General features: G+C 41.1%; 1 protein-coding gene and 2 pseudogenes across 1 annotated transcript; 1 reads left to right on the top strand and 2 right to left on the bottom strand.

Annotated features, from left to right (window-relative positions):
* Positions 1 to 803: 803 nt before the first annotated feature.
* Positions 804 to 9,345, bottom strand: Rbm15 (RNA binding motif protein 15). Its single transcript, NM_001399561.1, is given in 2 exon segments — positions 804 to 1,699; positions 5,612 to 9,345. Coding segments are annotated over 2 exon segments (2,889 nt in total). The 5' UTR covers positions 8,478 to 9,345; the 3' UTR covers positions 804 to 1,676.
* Positions 9,346 to 9,763: 418 nt separating this feature from the next.
* On the top strand, positions 9,764 to 11,562 carry Rps13-ps5 (ribosomal protein S13, pseudogene 5; annotated as a pseudogene).
* Ndufa3-ps3 (NADH:ubiquinone oxidoreductase subunit A3, pseudogene 3) lies at positions 20,936 to 21,274 on the bottom strand (annotated as a pseudogene).

Genomic DNA, 27,889 nt, shown 5'->3' on the forward strand with positions numbered 1-27,889 from the left:
TTGCAGAATTTTATAAATACCTAAGTGAGGAGAGGGAGCTTAACACCCGCAGTGTCTAAAGACTTCCGAGAAACATAACCAAAGCATTAAATGCCCTCACCCTAGTAATTATATTTTTGACCTCTAAAAAACCCTCTTACCTGTTTACAAGTTTATACAGCTGTTAACCACTGGAACACCACCTTGTAGAGTATAACCGTGGCATCCTTGGTTGATAATCACCTGTTGCCTAGCAATCATCATCCCGCATGGAGACAAGACAGCACTAGGGCTCTTCCATCCGAGGTTAAAATTCAAAACAAGCCCAACAAGCCTGCATGTCAAGGTGGTCTTCGTCTGCAACTAAAGTTTAAAACTGGCAAACAACCATGGTGTCTGAAGCCAAAGGTGCAGAACTGCTGGCTTCCTCTTGAACTCCAGCGTTGTCACTGTGCACTGAAGTATCCTGCTGCAAACAGGGGAGTTTTTCTCCTGTACTGGGAACCGGCTTCCAAAGCTCAAGAGCCCCTGTACAGGATAATGCAGGAACTAAAGGCAAACAAAATCCTCCTTAAGGATGCCTCCATTTTTTCCTCACAATCTGTACTACCAACCGAAGTGATTGGGCCTGAGTGTGCGTTCGAACCTATGAAACCGTCACGGTGCATGCGCATCCAAGGCATGTGGAACCACAGGTCAAATAAGGCACAGATACCAAGTAACGGTTCTAATTACAAATGCTAGCTCTCAGGAACTCTTCATCCATTCAGAACTAAACCCATCACTGCATAACTCTGGTAAGAAGCCCCTGGAGACGGAGGAGCTCCTCAAATGTGTCAGGAAAGGCTTTATTAACATCATCATTAACATTTAAAAAGCAACCGGAGCATTTCTCCTTCTTTTGGCAATTTGGTGCAAATGTTAAAAGTGCAAGATAATGCAACTTCAAACTTTTCTTCAAATTAAAAAATGAAACTAAAGCCAAACGTGATGGGTGAACAAAATAAATCAAAACTTAAATTTCAGGAACTCCGGCTCTTCAACCAGCAAAGCCCCCGACTCGTGCACTGTGGTGGGAGGCTTAGAGTGCTTGCCCCGCTTCTTGCATGCCAGCAAACAGCACCCTCATCGTGTGTTGAGGACCGAGAAGCAAAGGATCCCCTTCACTGCAAACAAAGGGGGTCACTGTAACACTATGATCCTTCAGAATTGACACACCGTGATAGTCAAAATGAAATTGATGATCTCCCTGCTTCTTGCTCAAGACATACAAGATCTGAGCAGCAGCAAGTACCCCCTCCGCTGCAAACAAAGGGGTCAAGGTTTGCCGTCAATTCACTTCCAGGCAGAAAAACATTTTCCTCAAAAGAAACAATTTATTTAGAATAAAACAAAAGCAGCTCAACTGTGAGCCCATGTTTGAGTGACAGCTACTTTTAAGCTGTGTGAGCCATAAAAAGGGTTTTTCTTTACTTTTCCAGAAATCTTGTGTACACAGCACAAAGCAAAGAGGTCATTTTTCCACTTAAAACACCGGCATTGGCATCACAATAGCAGATACACAATGTTAAGCTGCCATTTTAGTAAAATGCACAAAATACTAAACAGATTAGCTTTCTTCCATCAGAGGCCCATGTAAACTCCACATAAGCCACTTCTCTTCAAAAAGGTCCATTAGAGCTTTGAATTCCGTATCTTCATCCGATGTTCACCAGTTTTGCTTGCGGGAGGGGGAAAAAAAGGTTATTCAGTACAAACGTTTACAGTATTAAAAATATATATATTTCCCCTATGCCATTATAGATGAACATAGTATTAACAAGACCTTCCTGGATAGTCCACTTTAACTTCAAAAAGCACCAATAATATCCACTGGCACAATCCTTGAAATAAATTTACTATGTGAATACACAAATAACAAATAAAACAATAGGGTGTGACTTTTTAAAAGACTTATCAAGGATTATAGGACTGAAGATATTGTTTATCCTCAAAAAAAAAAAAACAAAAAAAACAAACAAACAAACAAAAAAAACCTGACTAACACATGGCCAAATGTTCAGGAAAAAGCAAATTTATAATTAACCAATATCCTCTAAACACAACTAAAAAACTGGAATAGAAAGATGGAGTTTAGACAACTTTTAACCCCTCTACGCTTATTTATATTATTCATATGGAGTGATAAAGACTGCTCCATTACTAGGTAGATAGGGGTTAAAGCTACAAAGCCATTTACAAACCACCTTTACCTATGTTACCAAAGACAGTATAGGTGTTTCTGTTAAGAAAACACACATACAATTTGCTAAACAGTCAGAAAATACTTCAGGACTCATACTTTTCAATTCTGTTTAAGTCACATAAGAACTCTTCATCAAGCTTAACAATTTACTGTAGTTACCTGAAATCATTTCCCACCATTAAGGATATCACTTTAACCAGAAAGCTAACAAAGCTAACTCTGGTTCCTGTTCTCATACCTTACTCCTATTTCAAAACCAGACTTTGTGAAAAAGACAGGTGGAAAAAGGTTCAGAAATTGTCTCCATTTTCTTTTTACTTAAGTCATTAAGGCCCTCTTCAATAGAAGATCTCATAATTCTGTTACTACAGAAGTTTTGATAAATGGTTCTTATATGGATACAAACTGCAGTTCAAGCTGTGCTTGCAAAATGAGCAATTTTATCAGCTAAAAAAAAGCTAACTTAATTTAAAAAAAAAATTAAAGAAAAAGTCAGTGAACATCTGCCCATAACATAGTTTTTTAAGTAAACTACGACTCTGACCCTGAAAAACACCTTTTACTGCTATGTATCAAATGATCTAAGAGAGTCAGTCACATAGTTTACCATCTTCAAGATATACCAAAAGCTTATAGAAGCCAGAGGATGTACATTTTAAGAGGTTAATTCTGAAAGGAAAACTACCTTCAGTTTGATGGTGTACAAGTACACATTAAAAATTCAGGACTCTGAAAAATTCTTTACAGGAAAAATCTCTATTACAACCAGCAAACACTACTCCACAATTAAGTAGAACCATTTGCTAGAAGCTAAGTGATTGCTTAACTTTCCATAAACTTTGAAGCTGTGATCATAAGTTTTAATCTTATTTTTACCACTATATTTAACACATAAATAGCATACTTAAGAAATTTTCTATTCTGAAAAGATTAAAAGCAGTTACGCTAAAGTACTAAAAAAAAAAAAAAAAAAAAAAAAAAAAAAAAAAAAAAGCTGTTAAAATGAACATTCAGGGAGGCCAGAGGATGATGTTAGATCCCATGGGACTAGGTGCTGGGAACCAAACCAAGGTCCTCTGGGAGAGAGCCAGCATGTGGTATGCAGACATACATGCAGGCAAAACGCTCATACGCATAAAATAAAATTTTAGCAATTTTAAAAGAATATCCAATATAGGATTCTGATGTGGCTAATTAGAAAAACTTAGACTTTGCTGTCAATCAAACTCTGAAGGTTTTAAGTGGCTAATTGACAAATATTATGAACCTGCACAAGAGTAGGCAACACAAATAAGATGGCACTCTGTGGGTAAGCACCAAACTAATTTACATATTACATACATTTGGGAATGGCATCAAGCCACTCATGTTTCAAAAATACTGAAGCACTAATTGATCAGATCTAATAAAATGTAGCAGTGTCAGATAAGGGTTCAAATAAGCATGGAGCAAACCATTACAACACATTTGATTAATAGTGAAATTAGATGTCACAGACCACTTCAAAAAAAAACAAAAACAAAAAACAAAAACAAATAAAAAACTAAAAAGTAATGACTAGTGAATTATTTAAACTGGAAAAATCTACCTAGCTAACTAAAAACTGTACTTAAACTACATGTAACAAAGTGTTGCATTTTTGGAGGCAAAAGACACCTAAAGTCTTAGTTGGAGGATTTCAGTATTTTTCTTACAGCACACCTTTGTGCTCAGAAGGTCTAGTACATTCTTTTTCTCAAAAAAACAAAACAAAACAAAAACCTCCAAATTAAAATAAAAGTCATAAATATATAGTAAAAAATGGTAAGTACGATGTAGTGATGAGGTTTGCATTCTGACATGCTTTATATATAGCCATAATGAAAAACTAAAATTATGTGACCTTTTTCTGGGTTATTACTGATACCATTTCAAGACTACAAGCTTTGAAACAAAAAGAAAACAGTTGGGTTCTGCAAGGCTTTGAGTAAGTCATGTTCACAGAATAGAAAAATGACCATGATCCAAAAACTCAAGTTCCTAATCATAATTAAATACTGGGCCCTAGTTGAAGTCCTCAGTACTTAAATCAAGGAAGAAAATCACATTAAGCCTTAGAAATCACAAGTGGTAGCAGAAGGGCACATAAAACAAACAAAAAAAGTATTATAAAGTAACAGAAGCCCTTATTAAAAACCAGATGTCAAATCCTCAGCTCTCAATTTTGTGGGGAGAGGGCTTGATGGGGGTGGGGGTGGGGAATCTGTGCAGGTAAGTTAATTACAAGTACAAGAAAAATCAAAATTAAAAAAAAATAGTAATAATTAAAAAAAAGTTTTTCTAACACTGACATTTCAAATTTCTCCAGTCAGGCAACAGTTAGTCAAACATTAAATTTCAAAAATATTCAAAACAGTGTCACCAGTATAATGCCACTACTCTTGTTTAAGCAACAACAACAACAACAACAAAACCTGAAGGAATTTTCTTCAAACAGTTTGAAGGCATTTCACAATAATCTTTTAAAAATTCTGTAATTTGGATGTTTGACTAATGTCTACGAGGGGAAATAAAAGGATTACTTATAAACCTGCAGACAACTCTTACTGAAACCAGAAATTTCTTAAGTGGATACAAAAAAACTTCATTTTTGGTTTTGAAGTATGCACAATAGAACTGTATTAACTACACTTCTCAGTCAATTAGAACACTATCCTGCACCTAACTTACCAACAAATTTTCATTTTAAAAGCATTTACTCATTTTTTGCATACCAGTTTAAGATGTAAATGGTTCATAACACAAGTCAACTTTTACCAATTACTGCTACAAACATGGGATACAAAACTCAAAAACTAATGATATATTAAAGCAAACTTTCTGGGAATAAACTGTGTATATAAAGAAATATGCAAACACCTGATTAAAATAATTGGACTTTGCCAATACCTGATCAAATTTTAGTCACACAATGCTTCTAGTATAAATTATCTATGCACCAATCAAATCATTTTCAGTACAGTGTAAATATTTTCAGAAGGTTCCTTTCTCCAAATTATGATTTTAAAAATTGTGGGTTTATCATTTTGAGGATTTTTTTTTTTTAAAAAACTCAAGATTGAAAAAGAAAAAATAAAAAACCTGAAGAAAAAGAAAAATTATCAGGGTAAGAACTCCTAATTAAAGCAAATCTATCTTCCTGCTACCTTCAGGGCATCCCTTTCACTTAATAACTAAACTGCCCCATTATCTATTTTAAGGAGGTTTACAAAAATATATATATAAAAAAAAACCAACTAAACTAAATGAAAGAAATTTTCATCTGATGCTGTATCCCATTACACATCACAAAACAAGGAACCATGTCAAAGTAGTAAATACAAGTTACACATGGACTTTAGGACGCACCACGGACAATGATCATGACCAGGTAATCTTCTTCAGATTTGGCCAGTGCCTTGGCAGGGGAATCCAGGAACTGCTGAGAGAACTCACAAGGTGGGAAGGCATGAAGAACCCCGGTGTTTTCCTTGTCTTTATTGCCTCCCACAGGGAGGCTGATCACCCCAGCTGCCTGCTTTTGCTTTAAATAGGACACAAGGTTCCTAAGTGGCCTCTGAGTAGAGGCGGCAGTGTCTGATGTGGCTGAGGAAGAGGAGGATCGGCTGTCAGAACTTCCAGGTACAGCTAGGAGAATGGCATAACCATTAGGCCCTGCCACTTTGATGCGTCGAGTTACTTCATCCAACTTGGGCTGGTCCAAACGGAGCCGCTGAGTGATCTTGAGCTGGGCTACTTTGCCTCCAGTGGAACCCTCCACAAGTAGACTGCTAGCAACTTGGAGGTCACCCTGCAATAGATGCATGTTGGAAGGGAAGTTGCTGTTCTTCAGTAGAAGCATGCCCTGCCAAGCCAAACAGAGTTTGGGAGAGGATGCTGCCACAGGAGCTGTCCCTCCATCCTGTTTCTGGGAAGGTGGCTTCTGCTTTGATGAAGAAGTGCTGGCACTGGGTGTATTGCCATCAGATCGGTCTTCCTTTTTCAGAGGGGTTTTTCCCTCTGTGGGAGCAGCTGTCCGGTGCTTCCTATCCCGTTCAGCTGATGCAGAGTTTTTACGGTCTCGTTTGTCACTCTGGCTCTTCTCCAAACTGCCCCGTCTATCTCTGACTGGGGAAGGCCTTTCCAAGAGTAGAAGACGAGATGATCGATCATTGTCACTGTTGTAACGATCTCTGTTACTGCTCAGTTCTGGACTTCGGTCAGGAGAAGGAGTGCAGTGACGCTGTTTTCGAGGCCGGTCACTCTCGGGTGATCTATCAAGATGCCGTCCTCCACTTTCCTCAGGCAGCCTTCGCTTCCTTGGCTGGTCCCTGCTGCTAGGCAAATCCCGGTCACCTCTGTCCCTGTCCAGTGACCAGCCATCCCTCCTTCGATCCAAGCTATCCAGTGGCTCATAAGCAGTGACAGCACTAGTTGCAGCCCGAGCACTGCGTTCCCGAACCGGTGGCGGGGGTGGCACCCAATCAGAATCGGGATAAAGGTCCCTATCACGATCTCTGTATAGTAAGGGTGGTGTCCGGTCCCGAGCACTCCTCAAAGGGTCAGGTGCTCGATGTCCAAAAGTATCTGTCACTAGTTCATAATGGGTTAAGGGCAGAGGCTGAAGATACTGCTGCTGGTAACGATGTTCTGTGTCTGCAAAGTCTACCCTAAGGCGACGATCTGGGCCACCAAGTGGGAATCCACGCATATGGGTCCAGGCAGCATGAGCTGCATCCAAGCTTTCATACTGTATATATGCCCAACTGTCACCTTTTCGGTAGTCTATGGTTCGAATGGTGCCAAATCGATCAAATTCTCGTGCCAGGGCAGCAAGAGGCACCCAAGGTCCCAGACCACCCACCCAAAGTCGGGTAGTGGGTGTGGCTTTCCCATAACCAATCTTGATTGGATTCCGAATTATAATTTTGCCAGACATTGCTATTTTGGCCCTGTGAGACATGTCTAGGTTCTCAAATTTGAGAAAGCCGTAAGTACTGGTCTGGCCACGAGAAGGCCTCTTAATGTCCACTTCTGTGATGACTCCAAAACGATCAAAAGCCCTTCTCAGATCATTTTCTGTCACAGTGATATCTAAGTTGCCCAAGAAAAGTGTCCGGTTGGCACGCTGATCATCCTCAGGTGATATCTCATCCACTTCTCGGAATGGAGCAGCACCTGCTCCAGCTCCCACCCTCGGCTCAAGACTATATGCTGGCCGCACTCTGTCATAGAACGGATAGTCTCGTTCTCTTTCCAGCTCTCGGGGCAATGGTGGCGGGGGTGGAGGAGGCAGGCGGCCAAGAGCCAACTGCTGCAACCGGTAGTCTCTGTATCCCAAAGCAGCACCGCCAGGAGAAAGCGATCTCTGACCTCCACCTCCTCCAGGGGCGTGCCTGTGGCTACCTACAGAGCTTCCGACCACGCTGGACGACGGGGCGTAAGTATCTTTGTCTAACGGGGAGCGGCTGCGGCGCCGGCTCACATACACGGCTTCTATCTTCAGAGGCCGGTCATAGAGCACCAGGCGGCCTCTGGCATGCTTGGCCGCCCTCGCGTCCTCTGGCCTCCGGAAGTTCACAAAGGCTACCCGCTCATCCCCGCTGCCAGAACCTGAGAGATGACTGATTTTGACACTTACATCACCGAAGCGTTTGAACTCGTGAAACAGTCCGTCCTCCACCGCTTCGTCACTCAGCTGGGACCCCAATTCGCTTATCTTCAGGGTCTTGTACTCCACGCCGTCCCCGCCGCCAGGCGCTGAGGAGGCGGCCCCAGAGGAACGTGACTCCCCGCCTCCACCCCGGGAGCTGCTGCGCGACTCGCCCCCGCCTGAGGAATTTTTGGTGCTTGGGGAGCTGTAACTATGCAAGCGGCTACTGGAGCTGCCCCCACCGGTATCATACTCGCGGCTGCCGCCTCGGCTGCTGGACTTGTCCAGATGAAGGCTCCGCCGCGACCCGCCGCTGTCCGTCTTCCCGCTGCTGCTCCCATTGCTGCCGCCAGAGCCCCCTAACTTCTTGCTCCGTTCCCCACGAGAACTGGAGTCCTCACCGCCACGGGAGCGTTTGGGCTTGACTGGCGAGCGCTCCTTTCCTTTCATTGTTGAGGGTCGCCGGAGGTCGTCTCTGCGGAGCTGACTAACCCGCCACCCCGCGCTCGTTTCACACAGCGGACTCGCACGCCGCCATCTTGGACTCCGCCGCGGCAAAGGCTCCCGCCCCGCAGACCTCATTGGTCAATTAATTCACTCTTCAGCTTTCTCATTGGAAAAACTATTTGTCCGTCTTTACATCTCCCCGCGCTCCGGGAAGGCGCCCGCCCCGACGCTGTTATTGGGTTCCCAACGCCCTAATCGCAGTACCTCATTGGTTATATTCGTTGTCTATCTTAACGGTTCCTCGCGCCAGGCTGTAGCTCCGCCCCTCGCACTTCATGGTCACCTGACCCAAAGCCTAGAAGCGTTGATTGGACAAAAAGTCTGCCCTGTAACGGTACTTCTAGCACGGCGAAAGCAGCGATCCCACCTTCTCTTCCCTTTCATTGGTTTATGGCCACGTCCTTTAAATCACTACTTGGGAAGTCTGGACATCAGTTCAGGCGTTTTTCCCTGAGAACTTGGCTCTCTCGGATCTCGCGAGAGACAAAGAGCTCGCTCGCTCACTCGCTCGCTCTCTTTCAACCCCAGTCTTCCAACTTCTCGGGCGGCTGAATAAAGTTTAAATCTGATTGGATGTTGACGAGGAAAATGATTGGATAAAAGCGCTGTCCATCACTCACTTAAAGGAGTAGGCCCATAAACTGAGGAGTCTGAAGGTGAAAGACTCTACCACGCGCTTGCTGTGCGACGTCACTTAGCTGTCGCGAGACGGTGACAGTGAGTCAGGCCCGCCTCCCCGCGCTTTCGGCGTTCTCTTAAACATTTGTTAGGTCCTACGGCGTACTTGCCTGTGCTTCGGTCCTTCGAGTCTGGAACTTGCGGGCTCCGCACTGTCCTGTCTGGGCGGGACAATGGGCTCGGTGGTCCTTCCGGCTGCTGGCCCTCGATCCGCTTAGGCAGCTGTCCCGGGAAGTCCAGCCGACACCATCTTAGTTAGCAGCCTGAAAAAGCCCCACCCCCGTGCGCGAGAAAGCGCCTGCCCCGGTCTGTGCGGCTGGCTGGGGCGGTGAGTTCAGGGTTCACTGAGCCTCGGGTCACGCTGACGCCCTGGGCGGTACCGAGTCACAGCCCGCCCGCGGACATAGGAAACAGAGCGCAGCCCTGGCCGCCTTGGGCCCGGCAGTGACCTACACTCCGGGCTTCCGGGCCTACCGACTGGTCTGACCTGCAGGACCACTTGCAGGCCTTTTTTGCTTCCTGATTTATGTTGTGAAAATGTGTAGGATTTGCATTCATAAAAGATTTGTGAAAGGTAGCTGTGCTTAGCTTTAATATGTAACGCTTCTCACTGTGCGGGTACTACATTTATCTCGTTTCTTGGACCTCAGCACTCCGATTAATCCATATTAGGATCCAGTAACATGGCCACCTTGTCCCCTCCTAGATCCCCCTCCTTTGACTCCTTTAACCCTGATTCAAATCTAAACGTCTCCCCGCCACCAACTTCGGTGACCCCATGCATCTGTAAGGAGTCTCGTAAGCTTGTGTAATACTGGTGATCATAAGATTAGATGGGTAGGGGTTGGGGATTTAGCTCAGTGGTAGAGCGCTTGCCTAGCAAGCGCCAGGCCCTGGGTTCGGTCCCCAGCTCCGAAAAAAAGAAAAAAAAAAAAAAAAGATGGATAGTCTATACCACTGGTGCTTACCTCCTGGTGAGGGGAAATAGGCTTTTTTCTTTTTTTTTTTCTTTTTTCGGAGCTGGGGACCGAACCCAGGGCCTGGCGCATGCTAGGCAAGCGCTCTACCACTGAGCTAATCCCCAACCGCGAAATAGGCTTTTTTGCAGTCTCCCCAAATATGTACCTTGAAGACATTAGAAAGATTCTGGTATTCCCATCTTTTAAGACTGAGTTGAGAATGTGTTTTAAAACAGGACATTTTACAAGGTGATAAGAATGCCCCCCCCAAAAAAAACCCTTAATTCTAAATTTAAAAGCTATTTGAAGACTAGATACAGCAACCTGATTAGCCCTATTTCAGCCGATTTGTTTTGTTAGTATATAATCTTGAAATTGGTGAATACTTGGTCCAAAATCTCTTGATTACATCAAAAAGATTTGAAAGAAGCCTGATAGGTAAATTATAAACCCCAAAATACTATAAAGCATAGACATACTTGTATTAAAAGTTGCTGTTGTGTGGCTTTTGGAGCACCTATATCCCAGCTACTCTTGAGGGTAAGGATCATAAATTCTTCATTAGCCTGAGTAACTTGATAAGTTGGTGAGATTCTGTCTTAAAACCAACCCCACACAAAAGAAGTCTGGAGACACAGTTCAGGAACCTTGGGCACCTAAGTGAAGCTCTAGGTTCAATTCTTAGTAGTGGAAAAATATTCTTTTTTTTAAAGCACAGTATAGAGTTTATTCAGGGCATGGGGAGGGGAGTTAAGAGGATAGGAGAGAGAGAGAGAGAGAGAGAGAGAAGTTGAGGCTGGCCATGAGCATGTGGAGAGCAGGGCGAGGGAGGGAATGGGGAGGAGAGATTGGGGGCAGGAAGGCAAGAGCAAGAGAGGAGCAAGAGAGAACCGGAAAAAAAATATTCTTTTAAAGATTTTAGCAGGCCTGGTGATGTACCCCTTTAATCCTACCACGTGAAAGGCAGAAGCAGACAGATCTCGCTGAATTCAAGGCCAGATTTGCTCTTTGCTGCCAGATCTCCGCCATCATGTAGGCTCCGGCAAGGGCCTGTCCCAGTCGGCTCTGCCCTACATCCACTTAAGCCCTGCATCCTGAAGTGGTTGAAGTTAATGTCTGATGACGTGAAGGAACAAATTTACAAGTCGGCCAAGAAAGGCCTAACTCCCTCCCAGATAGGTGTGAGCCTGAGGGACTCACATGATGCGGCACAGGTCAGTTCTTTTGTGACTAGAAATAAAATCTTGAGAATCCTTAAGTCCAAAGGCCATGCCCATGATCTTCCTGAGGATCTCTACCATTTGATTAAGAAAGCAGTTGCTGTCCGAATGCACCTTGAGAGGAACAGAAAGGATAAGGATGCTAAATTCCGCCTGATTCCGATAGAGAGCAGAATTCACCGGTTGGCTCCATACTATAAGACTAAGTGGATGCTCCCACCCAATAGGAAATAGGAGTCATCACAGCCTCTGCTCTAGTGGCATAAATGCTGTTGTGTACATAAGCACTTTGAGTAAAAAAAAAAGACCAGCCTTATCTATATAGTGAATACTAGGCCTGCCAGGATTATGTAATGAGACCCTGTCTTTAAATATTTATGTGAATATCTGCATGTATGTTAGTGTTCTAATCCCCAGAGAAGCCAGAGAGGGTGATAGAGCCCCAGAGAAGCTGGAATTACAGGGTTGTGAGTCACCAACATAGGCCTCTGGGAAAACAAACTGTGTCCTCTGTAAGAGCAGCAAGTACTTTTAACCCCTGAGCCACCTCTCCAGGCCTGCAAAAATAATATTTAAAAGACCGTTAGCATAAATGCCATCAATCAGAGAAATATGTGTATAATAAACTACCAATTGTCGTTTTAAAAATTGTGTATTGCATATACATGCTTACATTTTATTGAAATTATTACAGAAATTGCTCTTAGGCGCAGGGCGGAGGCTCTGGAATTAGCAAGAGACTTTTTGATATTGTAAATAAAAATTTCCTTGTAGGATTTAGTTTAAAAATATACAATAGTAGAATATTTTCGGAAGAGCACCCCATGTTCTGAACGCAGAGACTCGACAATCATAAGATCATGTCAATCTTTTTTCTTTAAGTCTATCATCTTATTCCCATCCTTGCCTACTCTATTATTCTATTCCAGGCATGTCCAATGCATTTTGCCTCAGATGTGGAATCCACCATTCCTTCAAAAATGGTTCTCTTTAGTGGAAAACAATACTGAAAAATAAAACTTTGGATATTGGGAGATAAAATAGTTGTACATATAATCTCTAAAATAGCATAAAGAACTTTTCATGGGTGTGTTCATCTATTTTAAGATTATATGAATACTACAGAAAAGGACATTGGATTAAACTTTAACCTGATTACTCAATGTAATAGTCAATCCAGAAAAACTATGAGTGACTGTTTTCAGCCTAAATCGATTAACATAGTGACTCACTGATGCAAAGGCAAGATAAGGACCAGTCAGTGTAGTTCCTGGACCTAATGGCAGGAGTCTGAGGGAAGCAACTGAGAACTAGAAACTAGAACTGAGAAAGATTGAAAGAGATGAAAAGGGACAAACAACTCAGTGGCTCGTCCTTTGGAAGCATCAGGGAGCTTGGTAAAAGCTAGGAAGGCTTCCAAGGGAACTGGAGTCCTTCCTGGAGCCAAGAGGACTGGTAAAGTTAATGCTAACAGCAAAGGCCATCACCTTTTGGCAGTAAGAGTCAAAATATAGCCTGTTACATGTTTGCCCATGACAGAACAGAATGATGACCTAAGCATTAAAAGTGTAATCTTTTTATTCTGCTTGTACTTGACTTTAAGCAAATGTTCATTGAAATAGAAAGCAAACATTGAGAAGACTTGCTGTGATTAAGTGATTTATTTTGTTTTCATTTCCTTGGGTTCTTTGAAGCACTAAGCTGTGTAAGTGAGGTTTAGCTTTACACGTGTACCTTGAGGAGGGCTGAGAAAGGATAAACCTGACCCGTGGTATAAAGGGCAAAGACTTGAAACTCTTCTTTGGGTGTTGTCAATAAAGTTGTTAAGATGCAATCCAAGCTTTCCTCTTGTCTCCAAGTGATCAGTGGCCAGATTCAGGAGGGCAACTGCCCTCAGTGATCATGGTGTTTATGACTAGAGTTAAGCTAGCTACAAATTCCCCTAGCACCATAGTAGTGCATTGTCAACCTGTTCTTTTAGTGCTCTGCCAAAATCCAAGAAATAGTGGTGAGGAGAAGCTTTTGTAGCCCATTTTGCTTTAGTATTGGCCCACTGGAGTTATACTACTGGAATCCTTGAGGGAAAGTTACTAGCTTTCTCTGTAAAGTGTTTTCACCATCTCCTTTAAAATTTCTCTTAAATATGAAAGAAAAAAATCAAAAGTACATGCACAACTTTAAAAATATCAGTATAATTTCAATGTTCTTTCCATCTTTATTCTTCCTGGGTTTTATTGTGTTATATCTACACAATGCTTGCAATATGAATTTATTGAGAGCTGTTTAATTTCCTGGTATATGCAAACAGGCCTAAAGCTTGAAACTTAACATTTTTCCCTTCCATAATAGTAGATTAAAATTTTCTGTCTCATATCCCGATATAAAATGAGTGATCTCTTTTTTTTTTTTTATTAACTTGAGTATTTCTTATATACATTTCAAGTGTTATTCCCTTTCCCGGTTTCCGGGCAAACATCCCCCTCCCCCCTCCCCTTCCTTATGGGTGTTCCCCTCCCAACCCTCCCCCAGTTGCCGCCCTCCCCCCATAGTCTAGTTCACTGGGGGTTCAGTCTTAGCAGGACCCAGGGCTTCCCCTTCCACTGGTGCTCTTACTAGGATATTCATTGCTACCTATGGGGTCAGAGTCCAGGGTCAGTCCATGTATAGTCTTTAGGTAGTGGCTTAGTCCCTGGAAGCTCTGGTTGCTTGACATTGTTGTACTTTTGGGGTCTCGAGCCCCTTCAAGCTCTTCCAGTTCTTTCTCTGATTCCTTCAACGGGGGACCTATTCTCAGTTCAGTGGTTTGCTGCTGGCATTCGCCTCTGTATTTGCTGTATTCTGGCTGTGTCTCTCAGGAGCGATCTACATCCGGCTCCTGTCGGTCTGCACTTCTTTGCTTCATCCATCTTGTCTAATTGGGTGGCTGTATATGTATGGGCCACATGTGGGGCAGGCTCTGAATGGGTGTTCCTTCAGTCTCTGTTTTAATCTTTGCCTCTCCCTTCCCTGCCAAGGGTATTCTTTTTCCTCATTTAAAGAAGGAGTGAAGCATTCACATTTTGATCACCCATCTTGAGTTTCGTTTGTTCTAGGGATCTAGGGTAATTCAAGCATTTGGGCTAATAGCCACTTATCAATGAGTGCATACAATGTATGTCTTTCTGTGATTGGGTTAGCTCACTCAGGATGATATTTTCCAGTTCCAACCATTTGCCTACGAATTTCATAAAGTCATTGTTTTTGATAGCTGAGTAATATTCCATTGTGTAGATGTACCACATTTTCTGTATCCATTCCTCTGTTGAAGGGCATCTCGGTTCTTTCCAGTTTCTGGCTATTATAAATAAGGCTGCGATGAACATAGTGGAGCACGTGTCTCTTTTGTATGTTGAGGAATCTTTTGGGTATATGCCCAAGAGAGGTATAGCTGGATCCTCAGGCAGTTCACTGTCCAATTTTCTGAGGAACCTCCAGACTGATTTCCAGAATGGTTTTACCAGTCTGCAATCCCACCAACAATGGAGGAGTGTTCCTCTTTCTCCACATCCTCGCCAGCATCTGCTGTCACCTGAGTTTTTGATCTTAGCCATTCTCACTGGTGTGAGGTGAAATCTCAGGGTTGTTTTGATTTGCATTTCCCTTATGACTAAAGATGTTGAACATTTCTTTAGGTGTTTCTCAGCCATTAGGCATTCCTCAGCTGTGAATTCTTTGTTTAGCTCTGAACCCCATTTTTTAATAGGGTTATTTGTTTCCCTGCGGTCTAACTTCTTGAGTTCTTTGTATATTTTGGATATAAGGCCTCTATCTGTTGTAGGATTGGTAAAGATCTTTTCCCAATCTGTTGCTTGCCATTTTGTCCTAACCACAGTGTCCTTTGCCTTACAGAAGCTTTGCAGTTTTATGAGATCCCATTTGTCGATTCTTGATCTTAGAGCATAAGCCATTGGTGTTTTGTTCAGGAAATTTTTTCCAGTGCCCATGTGTTCCAGATGCTTCCCTAGTTTTTCTTCTATTAGTTTGAGTGTGTCTGGTTTGATGTGGAGGTCCTTGATCCACTTGGACTTAAGCTTTGTACAGGGTGATAAGGATGGATCGATCTGCATTCTTCTACATGTTGCCCTCCAGTTGAACCAGCACCATTTGCTGAAAATGCTATCTTTTTTCCATTGGATGGTTTTGGCTCCTTTGTCAAAAATCAAGTGACCATAGGTGTGTGGGTTCATTTCTGGGTCTTCAATTCTATTCCATTGGTCTATCTGTCTGTCTCTGTACCAATACCATGCAGTTTTTATCACTATTGCTCTGTAATACTGCTTGAGTTCAGGGATAGTGATTCCCCCTGAAGTCCTTTTATTGTTGAGGATAGCTTTAGCTATCCTGGGTTTTTTGTTATTCCAGATGAATTTGCAAATTGTTCTGTCTAACTCTTTGAAGAATTGGATTGGTATTTTGATGGGGATTGCATTGAATCTGTAGATTGCTTTTGGTAAAATGGCCATTTTTACTATATTAATCCTGCCAATCCATGAGCATGGGAGATCTTTCCATCTTCTCAGGTCTTCTTCAATTTCTTTCCTCAGTGTCTTGAAGTTCTTATTGTACAGATCTTTTACTTGCTTGGTTAAAGTCACACCGAGGTACTTTATATTATTTGGATCTATTATGAAGGGTGTCGTTTCCCTAATTTCTTTCTCGGCTTGTTTCTCTTTTGTATAGAGGAAGGCAACTGATTTATTTGAGTTAATTTTATACCCAGCCACTTTGCTGAAGTTGTTTATCAGCTTTAGTAGTTCTCTGGTGGAACTTTTGGGATCACTTAAATATACTATCATGTCATCTGCAAATAGTGATATTTTGACCTCTTTTCCGATCTGTATCCCCTTGATCTCCTTTTGTTGTCTGATTGCTCTGGCTAGAACTTCAAGAACTATATTGAATAAGTAAGGAGAGAGTGGGCAGCCTTGTCTAGTCCCTGATTTTAGTGGGATTGCTTCAAGTTTCTCTCCATTTAGTTTAATGTTAGCAACTGGTTTGCTGTATATGCTTTTACTATGTTTAGGTATGGGCGTTGAATTCCTATTCTTTCCAGGACTTTTATCATGAAGGGGTGTTGAATTTTGTCAAATGCTTTCTCAGCATCTAATGAAATGATCATGTGGTTCTGTTCTTTCAGTTTGTTTATATAATTGATCATGTTGATGGTTTTCCGTATATTAAACCATCCCTGCATGCCTGGGATGAAGCCTACTTGATCATGGTGGATGATTGTTTTGATGTGCTCTTGAATTCGGTTTGCCAGAATTTTATTGAGTATTTTTGCGTCGATATTCATAAAGGAAATTGGTCTGAAGTTCTCTTTCTTTGTTGGGTCTTTGTGTGGTTTAGGTATAAGAGTAATTGTGACTTCATAGAAGGAATTCGGTAGGGCTCCATCTGTTTCAATTTTGTGGAATAGTTTGGATAATATTGGTATGAGGTCTTCTATGAAGGTTTGATAGAATTCTGCACTAAACCCGTCTGGACCTGGGCTCTTTTTGGTTGGGAGACCTTTAATGACTGCTTCTATTTCCTTAGGAGTTATGGGGTTGTTTAACTGGTTTATCTGTTCCTGATTTAACTTCGATACCTGGTATCTGTCTAGGAAATTGTCCATTTCCTGAAGATTTTCAAGTTTTGTTGAATATAGGTTTTTATAGTAAGATCTGATGATTTTTTGAATTTCCTCTGAATCTGTAGTTATGTCTCCCTTTTCATTTATGATTTTGTTAATTTGGACGCACTCTCTGTGTCCTCTCGTTAGTCTGGCTAAGGGTTTATCTGTCTTGTTGATTTTCTCAAAGAACCAACTTTTGGTTCTGTTGATTCTTTCTATGGTCCTTTTTGTTTCTACTTGGTTGATTTCCGCTCTGAGTTTGATTATTTCCTGCCTTCTACTCCTCCTTGGTGTATTTGCTTCTTTTTGTTCTAGAGCTTTTAGGTGTGCTGTCAAGCTGCTGACATATGCTCTTTCCTGTTTCTTTCTGCAGGCACTCAGCGCTATGAGTTTTCCTCTTAGCACAGCTTTCATTGTGTCCCATAAGTTTGGGTATGTTGTACCTTCATTTTCATTAAATTCTAAAAAGTTTTTAATTTCTTTCTTTATTTCTTCCTTGACCAGGTTATCATTGAGTAGAGCATTGTTCAATTTCCACGTATATGTGGGCATTCTTCCCTTATTGTTATTGAAGACCAGTTTTAGACCAGGTCCGATAGCACGCATGGGATTATTTCTATCTTTCTGTACCTGTTGAGGCCCGTTTTTTGACCAATTATATGGTCAATTTTGGAGAAAGTACCATGAGGAGCTGAGAAGAAGGTATATCCTTTTGCTTTAGGATAGAATGTTCTATAAATATCCGTTAAGTCCATTTGGCTCATGACTTCTCTTAGTCTGTCGACATCACTGTTTAATTTCTGTTTCCATGATCTGTCCATTGATGAGAGTGGGGTGTTGAAATCTCCCACTATTATTGTGTGAGGTGCAATGTGTGTTTTGAGCTTTAGTAAGGTTTCTTTTACGTATGTAGGTGCCCTTGTATTTGGGGCATAGATATTTAGGATTGAGAGTTCATCTTGGTGGATTTTTCCTTTGATGAATATGAAGTGTCCTTCCTTATCTTTTTTGATGACTTTTAGTTGAAAATTGATTTTATTTGATATTAGAATGGCTACTCCAGCTTGCTTCTTCTGACCATTTGCTTGGAAAGTTGTTTTCCAGCCTTTCACTCTGAGGTAGTGTCTGTCTTTGTCTCTGAGGTGTGTTTCCTGTAGGCAGCAGAATGCAGGGTCCTCGTTGCGTATCCAGTTTGTTAATCTATGTCTTTTTATTGGTGAGTTGAGGCCATTGATATTGAGAGATATTAAGGAATAGTGATTATTGCTTCCCGTTATATTCATATTTGGATGTGAGGTTATGTTTGTGTGCTTTCATTCTCTTTGTTTTGTTGCCAAGACGATTAGTTTCTTGCTTCTTCTAGGGTATAGCTTGCCTCCTTATGTTGGGCTTTACCATTTATTATCCTTTGTAGTGCTGGATTTGTAGAAAGATATTGTGTAAATTTGGTTTTGTCATGGAATATCTTGGTTTCTCCATCAATGTTAATTGAGAGTTTTGCTGGATACAGTAACCTGGGCTGGCATTTGTGTTCTCTTAGGGTCTGTATGACATCAGTCCAGGATCTTCTGGCCTTCATAGTTTCTGGCGAGAAGTCTGGTGTGATTCTGATAGGTCTGCCTTTATATGTTACTTGACCTTTTTCCCTTACTGCTTTTAATATTCTTTCTTTATTTTGTGCATTTGGTGTTTTGACAATTATGTGACGGGAGGTGTTTCTTTTCTGGTCCAATCTACTTGGAGTTCTGTAGGCTTCTTGTATGTCTATGGGTATCTCTTTTTTTAGGTTAGGGAAGTTTTCTTCTATGATTTTGTTGAAGATATTTACTGGTCCTTTGAGCTGGGAGTCTTCACTCTCTTCTATACCTATTATCCTTAGGTTTGATCTTCTCATTGAGTCCTGGATTTCCTGTATGTTTTGGACCAGTAGCTTTTTCCGCTTTACATTATCTTTGACAGTTGAGTCAATGATTTCTATGGAATCTTCTGCTCCTGAGATTCTCTCTTCCATCTCTTGTATTCTGTTGGTGAAGCTCGTATCTACAGCTCCTTGTCTCTTCTTTTGATTTTCTATATCCAGGGTGGTTTCCATGTGTTCTTTCTTGATTGCTTCTATTTCCATTTTTAATTCCTTCAACTGTTTGATTGTGTTTTCCTGGAATTCTTTCAGGGATTTTTGTGTCTCCTCTCTATGGGCTTCTACTTGTTTATTTATGTTTTCCTGGAATTCTTTCAGGGATTTTTGTGTCTCCTCTCTATGGGCTCCTTCAATCCTTTCTCTAATTCCTCCAACAGGGGTCCCGTTCTCAGTTCAGTGTTTTGCTGCTATCATTTGCCTCTGTATTTGTCGAACGCTGACTGTGCCTCTCAGGAGACAGCTATATCAGGCTCCTGTCAGCATGCCCTTGTTGACTTCATCAATATTGTCTAGGTTTGGTGGATATGTGTGTGTGTGTGAGAGTGTGTGTGTGTGTGTGTGTGTGTGTGTGTACACATACATAGGCTGGATCTCCAAGTGAGGCAGACTCTGAATGGCCAAACTTTGTCTCCATATTCCCTCCTATGAATATTTTTGTTCCCCCATCTAAGGAGGACTGAAGCATCCACATTTTGGTCATCCTTCTTGAGTTTCCTGTGGTCTACGGATTGTATCTTGGGTAATTAGAATTTTTGGGCTAATATCCACTTAACAGTGAGTGCATACCATGTGTGCCTTTTTGTGATTCAGGATATTTTCAGGATATTTTCTAGTTCCATCCATTTGCCTATGAATTTCATGAAGTCATTGTTTTTGATAGCTTTGTAATAGTCAATTGTGTAGATGTACCATATTTTCTGTATCCAGTCCTCTGTTGAAGGGCATCTGGGCTCTTTCCAGCTTCTGGATATTATAAATAAGGCTGTTATGAACATAGTGGAGCATGTGTCATTATTATATGTTGAAGCATCATTTGGGTATATGCCCAGGAGTGGTATAGCTGGGTCCTCAAGTAGTACTATATCCAATGTTCTGAGGAAACACCAGATTGATTTTCAGAGTGGTTGTACCAGCTTGCAATCCCAACAATGGAAGAGTGTTCTCTTTCTCTACATCCTTACCAGCATCTGTTGTTACCTGAGTTTTCGATCTTAGCCATTCTGACTGGTGTGAGGTGAAAACTCAGGGTTATTTTGGTTTGCATTTCCCTGATGACTAAGGATGTTGAACATTTCTTTAGGTACTTCTCAGCCATTTGATATTTCTCAGCTGAGAATTCTTTGTTTAGCTCTGTACCCCATTTTTTCATAGGGTTATTTGACTCTCTGGAGTCTAACTTCTTGTGTTCTTTTTATATATTGGATATTAGCCTTCTATCAGAGGTAGATTGGTAAAGATCTGTTGGTTGCTGTTTTGTCCTAATGACAATGTCCTTTGCCTTACAGAAGCTTTGCAATTTTATGAGGTCCCATTTGTTGATTCTTGATCTTATAGCATAAGTCATTGGTGTTCTGTTCAGGAAAATTTCCCCAGTGCCCATGTGTTCAAGGCTCATCCACATTTTTGCTTCTATTAGTTTGAGTGTATCTGGTTTGATGTGGATGTCCTTGATCCACTTGGACTTAAGCTTTGTACAGGGTAATAAGAATGGATCAATCAGCATTCTTCTACATGCTGACCTCCAGTTGAACCAGCACCATTTGTAGAAAATACTATTTTTTTCCATTGGACGGTTTTAGCTCCTTTGTCAAAGATCAAGTGACCATAGGTGTGTGGGTTCATTTCTGGGTCTTCAATTCTATTCCACTGACCTATCTGCCTGTCTCCCATGAGCATGAGAGATCTTTCCATCTTCTAAGATCTTCTTCATTTTCTTTCTTTTATCATACAGATCTTTCACTTGCTTGTTTAAAGTCACACTGAGATCTTTTATGTTATTTGGGACTATTGTGAAGGGTATCATTTTCCTAATTTCTTTCCCAGTCTGTTTATACCCAACCACTTTGCTGAAGTTTTTGTTTTGTTTTGTTTTGTTTTTTAGTTTTTTAGTTTTCATATTTTTATTGGAGGGCAACAGGGAAGGGACCGATTCCATCAACAGAAGTATTCACAGGTTCTTGATCCATTCCAAGCTTGGGCCCAGAGGTTCCTGTGGGTGGCTGGGCACATCAGGCATGTTCCCATTATCTCTCACAGGCACTGGGTAGTTGTAGGGTGTGGCCTTGTTGATCATGCTAGCATACTTGGTGTAGGGGCTAATCATGGGCATAATTACAGCGAGGCCCCAGACAGTGAAGGACACCACCAGCACCGGCTCCTTTGCCCAGGCATTCTTAAGGAAGGCGGAGATTCTAGCAGCCATCTTGGTCTTGGACAAGAGCTTGCTGAAGCTGTTTATCAGGCTAAGTAGGTCTCTGGTGGAACTTTTAGGGTCACTTAAGTATACTATCATATCATCTGCAAATAGTGATATTTTGACTTCTTCCTTTCCAATTGTTATCCCTTTGACCTCCTTTCATTGTCTGATTGGTCTGGCTAGGACTTTTCATATTCTTGATTCTAATTCTTTGCAGGGTCCAAGTGTAGCAAATATGTTTTTTATATTTATGCTTTATCTTTTCATTTTGTTTAACCTTGCTTGCATTTATTTATTTATTTATTTATTTATTTATTTATTTATTGTTTGGTTTTTGGTTTTAGTTTTGAGACAAGTTCTTTGTGTAGCTCTGGCTGTCCTGGAACTCCCTCTGTAAACCAGACTGACTTCTAACTGCTGCCTCTACTTCTTGAATGTTGAGATTACAGGTTATTAAATTTATACTTAATAAATTAATTCATGGTCGAGTTTATTAACCTTTTATAATTACCACAGTTTAAATCTTATTTTAAAAATTCTCATCACTTTCTGGTACTGTCACTGGTATTTGCTTCTTATAAATTTTATAATCAGTTCATGAAGGCTTGTGAACAGCTGTCTGTAATTGCAGTTTTGTTAACTCTATGAATTCATTTAGAAAAATACAATACGTTTTTAAAGGCTTTCTTCATTTCAGCACATAGATCTAACTATCTTTTCATTAGGTTTATTTCATTTCCTTCATCAACTTTTTTATGTTAAGATTATTCTTAAGTGTCTTTTTCATCCTTGTTGTTAGTATTGAGATTAAAGCTCATTGACATTCTGGAAAAGGAATACAAAGCTATGAACAGCTTAGGCTTCAGCTGAGAGAGCCTTGCACATCATACACATCATTAATATGTTCTATGTGCTATTCCAATGAAAATATAGGGAGAAAATTATATGACATGATCTCTATCCAGAATTTGCTCAGGTAGGCCAAACCCAGGTATACTTAAAATTACCCAGAGTTTAGTTCTTTGTTGCTGTTTGTCTGAAGACAATCTCATGCCTTTTCAGTCTAGGCTGGTCACTGACATATGATCACCCTACCAGCATCTCCCTAGTGCCGAGAATATAGTAATGTACTATATAATAATACACCTGGCTCTAAAATATATCATTTTAAACTGGCCCTAAAAATATTAGAACTAATACAAATTTAAACAAACTCCGTGTAAATAATTAAAGACAACTTCAGCACAAACCAGGTAGCCAAGAGACTTACTTATATGTATTCTAACAGTTCAGTCTATGCAGTACACATCAAATGAAATTTTGAGTAAGTAATGTTTTTTTTAAAGGTACTAGCCCAAAATTGTTCACCGTGTGACTCTGGCATTAAAGCTTGTGTGAGGGTGTGTACACAGTAAGAATGTGGGCAAGTGTTGGGGGTAAATCGTAAGATGTGTTGGAAGAGCTCAGAGGCTCTGGAGCAGGACAAACAAATAGTACCCAGGGGCCGAATCATTGCTGTAACTGTGGAGAGAGTTGACTCTTATTTCAAACCTCTTTAGATATAGAGAAGCAATCCTTTCATATAGTTGAAGTTAGTGGTACCTCTAGGGTTCCTCCCAGCTTTGAAATTTCCAGATTCAGGAAACAAACTTCAGTTACATGGGTAAAGGCTGGGCCCCAGAGAACATGGTTAAAGATGGGTATTATGCTAGAAAGTTCTTGAACTCTCTTTGGATTAAAATGGCAGATACTCTAGGGACTGGAGCAAGTGTTTCTGCATAGTACTTTGTTTAAATGAACTGAGAAGGGAGCGTATCATTTCCTTTCCATCCAGTTTTTCAGGAACAGAGAGAGCTTTCTGGGGAAGTAGGTGGATATCTGTGAATTAACACGTAGTTATTAGTTATGTGTGGGCTTGGCTGCTTTTTCAACAAAGGACTTCATCTAGACACTGAGGGAGTTCTTTTTAGCATCTCTCCTAGTACAGTCCTTTTTTTTGTTCAATGAATCATTTCTACACCCTTCCAAACAGCTCATTTGGCCCTAAGGCATCCTGCTAATCCATTCTTGATTTAGCAGTTTAAACGAGTTTTCTAAAACACAAATCTAGTGGCTTCTATACATCTTCAGATAAAGTCATGAATATTCAATATAAGGCCCTTTCCCACAGGCCCCCATGTAGTGTGACCTTGGTAACTACTCTAGCCTCACAATGCTATCCATCTATCCCACTGACCTGCTTCCTGTCTCACATAGCTCTCCCATTTCAGGTTATGTGTTTGTCACCCTCATCATAAGGTGAACTCCTACTCATACTCCAGGTATATCATTTCACTCAAAATCTACCCTCCCCTCATGCAGTTTTGCATATAATCCCCAGAAAATCCTGCGGTAAAGAAACCCTGAACTCATTTGGCTGTAGGGTGCAAACCTGAATTCCCTAGAACATATGCTGGACAACAGTACTGTTTCCAGGAGATAACCTGGATGCCTATATTCGTGCCATACCTGGAAGCAGCAAATGGTGGAGAGAGTTCTAAATGCCTCTCAGAAGGATGTTCCCAATTCAGCTGCCCTGGGAGTCTTAATCAAAGGATTAAGAGTCTCCTGGTTTTTCGAGACAGAGTTTCTCTATGTAGCCCTGGTTGTCCTGAATATGGCTCTGTAGACCAGACTGGCCTCAAACTTACAAAGATGTACCTGCCTCCACCCCTAGTGTACTGGGATTAAGGGCATTTGTCACCATGGCCCAGAGGATTTAGGAGTCTTATAAGAATGGAAGCAGAGGCAGGCAGATCTCTGTGAGTTCAAGGCTAGCCTGACCTACAAAGTGAGTTCCAGGACAACCAGGGATCTGCCTCAAAACAAAACAGAACAAGTCTTAAAGGCAAACTTTCTAAATGGATCTCAAAGTACCGACTGCAGAATAGGCAGCACACTAAGTACTTGCTCAGTGAATGAACAGAGGGAGAGAGTGTGGAAGAAGACAGCCCCTTAACTAATGGTCTCGTCTTTTCATAGAAAACAAACCTGCCATTGCACCTGGTACTCAGGTGTAAAGGAGATCTTGAAGCCTGTTAAGGTGTGTGTGTGTGTGTGTGTGTGTGTGTGTGTGTGTGTGTGTGTGTGTGTGTGTGTGTGTGTTTGGGATGGGGAAGGAGAGAGGTGTAGGGGAGGGGACAACTGTCTGGAGATCAACTCAGGGTTTCAGGCAGGGCAGCAAACACATTTACCAAATAAGCCATCTTGCCGTCCTCCCACAGTACCCAGCCACTGACTGGATTCTAAGAGTTATGCGGCTGGAGAGATCACACAGTGGTTAAGAGCACTTGATGCTCTGCAGAGGACCCAGATTTGGTTCCCACATGGCAGCTCACGACTGTTGATAACTCCATTTCCCAGGACTTAATGTCCTCTTCTGACCTCCACAGGCACTAAATATACACATGATACACTTATATACATGTGGGCATAAAAGGAAATAAAGACATCTTAAAAAATTTTAAGAGTTGTCATGAACACTTCAATAGTAACTAAATTGTGATAAACTTTACAATGAACATTTATTCTAGGTTTTAATTTTAATTTACTTTTTAAAAAGATTCATTTATTTTATCAGAATAGAGCAGCAGGGTCCTTGGAACCAGAATTATAGATGGTCATGAACACCATGTGGATACTAAGAAACAAATCCAGGTCCTCTGCAAGAGCAACAAGTGGTCTTAATGACTAAGCTGTCTTTTCAGGCCCCATTAACTTCCTTTTTTAAAAATCAAATCTAATGTTTCCCTTTCTTCTCCCCAGCGCTCACTTCCTTTCATCTTGGTAGTCTTCAACAACCATTCCTTCTTGCTTCTCTCTGTCCTTGTTTCTTGACCTGTACTTTGAATTTAATTTCATTTCAGCTTATTTATTGGCCACCTCTGATGTACCCGACACCAGGCTATCACCATTCGTATATTAACTCGTTCATCAACCTTAATTGAGTTCCTACTGGCTTTTGGGCAGCATGCCAGAGACCGGGATCTACAGATGAACAAGCCGTAGTCTCTGGCATAAGAAGCTGCTCCTCCTGGCGAGGGAGAAGTGCTAACTGTGTCATGGAGTGGTGAGGTGATGAGAGGGTGGAACTCAGTGCCTGGGGCCCTCTGAAAAGGAAGCAATTACTTGTCTACAGGGGACATGGCTCCAAGCATTATGCTTGGCATGTGCCAACCTTTCAATAAATATTTATTACACAAACAAACCCTTCATGGCAAAATAGTAGCACAAGCGGGGCCATCAGGGAGACCTTGCTGGATAAGTAGCGACTTCCAACTCAAGGGGCAGAGTATTGGGAATGGAAGGGGATGGTGATGAGGATAATGTTTATCAGAAAGTAGCATTTTTCAGTTGTTACCACTTGCGAGTTTTGTGCAAATACACGTTTAAAGCTATATTACACACAATATTAATTTATAAATCCAATGTAATACATTTATAATTTAATGAAAAGAAAATTAGTACTTTCATGATACAAGATACAGAAACTAAAATAGGAAAGCTGATATGTAAATATATACATTACAGAAAGCTGACATGTAAATATATACATTACAGAGTCTTCAGCAAAGCCATGCTGATGATGAGAATTTTTTTTTTACATTTAACAAAACTGGGAATGAATTGCTGGGTGGTAAAGTAATGGATTTGTAGACTAAAATTTGGCACCCATGCTAGAAGCAAAATCACTTAGGACCTTGTTTTTAAAAGGAAATTCCTGAGCCCTAGCCTCTATAGTCACGGGGATCCAGAGAAATTAGAATCGATAAGAAATACCATGTATATGTATGTTAAAAAACATGGTATATGGTTAATTTAACCACACATATGGCATGTATGTGACATGTATGCTTTTATTATATGTAATACATATTGTTACTTATAAGGAATTTGTTCAGGGAAAATTTGGTAAAACATTCTTGTAATCTCATTTACATAGAAGGATGAGGCAAGAGGGTTATGAGTTAAATTTCCTTCTGGGCTTCATAGCCAAATTCCATCAAAAACAAACAAACAAACAAACAAACAAACAAAAGTCTGGTTGGCACAGATATTTTATGGTGGTTAAGAGCTCCCAAAACCTAGTCTTGAGGCACAAGAAGCCAAGGATGCTCATGCTGTACTGAAAGCTGCTAGACTTGAGACCCAACAAAAATGAATGCTTTGGTTTGGATCTGAAGGCAGGAAAAAGCTCGTGCCTATCCAACACCCCTAGGCCTGAGTAACCTCTTAGCCTTTTTATTCCACTCAGGTCTGTTGTCCATTAGACCCCTCCCTACCCCTACATATACTACACTGATTTACTCTGTAATTAGTTCAAATGTTAATGTCATCTTTTTAAAAATCTTCATAGCTACATCCAGAATACAGTTTGACCAGTGGCTGGATGTCCTTGGGTTCATTAAAGTTGACACATAAAACGAACCATCCACAGTATTAACCATCCACAGTATTAACCATCCACAGTATTAACCATCCACAGTATTAACCATCCACAGTATAACCATCCATAGTATTAACCACCCACAGTATAACTATCCACAGTATTAACCATCCACAGTATTAACCATCTACAGTATAACCATCCGCAGTATTAACCATCTACAGTATAACCATCCACAATATAACCATCCACAGTATTAACCATCCACAGTATTAACCATCTACAGTATAACCATCCGCAGTATTAACCATCTACAGTATAACCATCCACAGTATAACCATCCATAGTATTAACCACCCACAGTATAACTATCCACAGTATTAACCATCCACAGTATTAACCATCTACAGTATAACCATCCGCAGTATTAACCATCTACAGTATAACCATCCACAATATAACCATCCACAGTATTAACCATCCACAGTATTAACCATCTACAGTATAACCATCCGCAGTATTAACCATCTACAGTATAACCATCCACAATATTAACCATCTATAGTATAACCATCCACAGAATTAACCACCCACAGTATTAACCACCCACAGTATAACCATCCACAATATAACCATCCACAGTATTAACCATCCACAGTATTAACCATCTACAGTATAACCATCTGCAGTATTAACCATCTACAGTATAACCATCCACAATATAACCATCCACAGTATTAACCATCCACAGTATTAACCATCTATAGTATAACCATCCACAGTATTAACCACCCACAGTATTAACCACCCACAGTATTAACCATCCGCAGTATAACACATATTAAAATTTGAGGCCCTCTGCAGGCCACTTAAAACCAGATTTTCAAGGGAGTGATGCAACCATAGTAGCTGGTAACTACTTAAGAATAATCCCTGGCAGCTAATGGGAAGTAGGAGCCAATGGAGTAGGGTAAATGGGGGGCACGGAGTAGAAGAAGATGGAGGTTAGGAGGTCACTATGCAGGGCACAGTGTTCCCCGTACTGGTACTACATAGCAAGCTTTCCTATCTGTAGATCAGGAGTTTGGGGAAGACACTATTTCACACTTGAGCTCTTCCGTGTCATTGAGGGCAGATGTTGGCTGGGGCTTTAGTTATCTCTTTCAGGCAGAATATTCACTCGTGGACATCATTTGGTGCCAGCTGTCATCTCAT

The sequence above is a fragment of the Rattus norvegicus genome, chromosome 2 (assembly GCF_021556685.1).
Source record: "Rattus norvegicus strain SHRSP/BbbUtx chromosome 2, alternate assembly SHRSP_T2T, whole genome shotgun sequence".
Classification (NCBI taxonomy): Eukaryota; Metazoa; Chordata; class Mammalia; order Rodentia; family Muridae; genus Rattus; species Rattus norvegicus.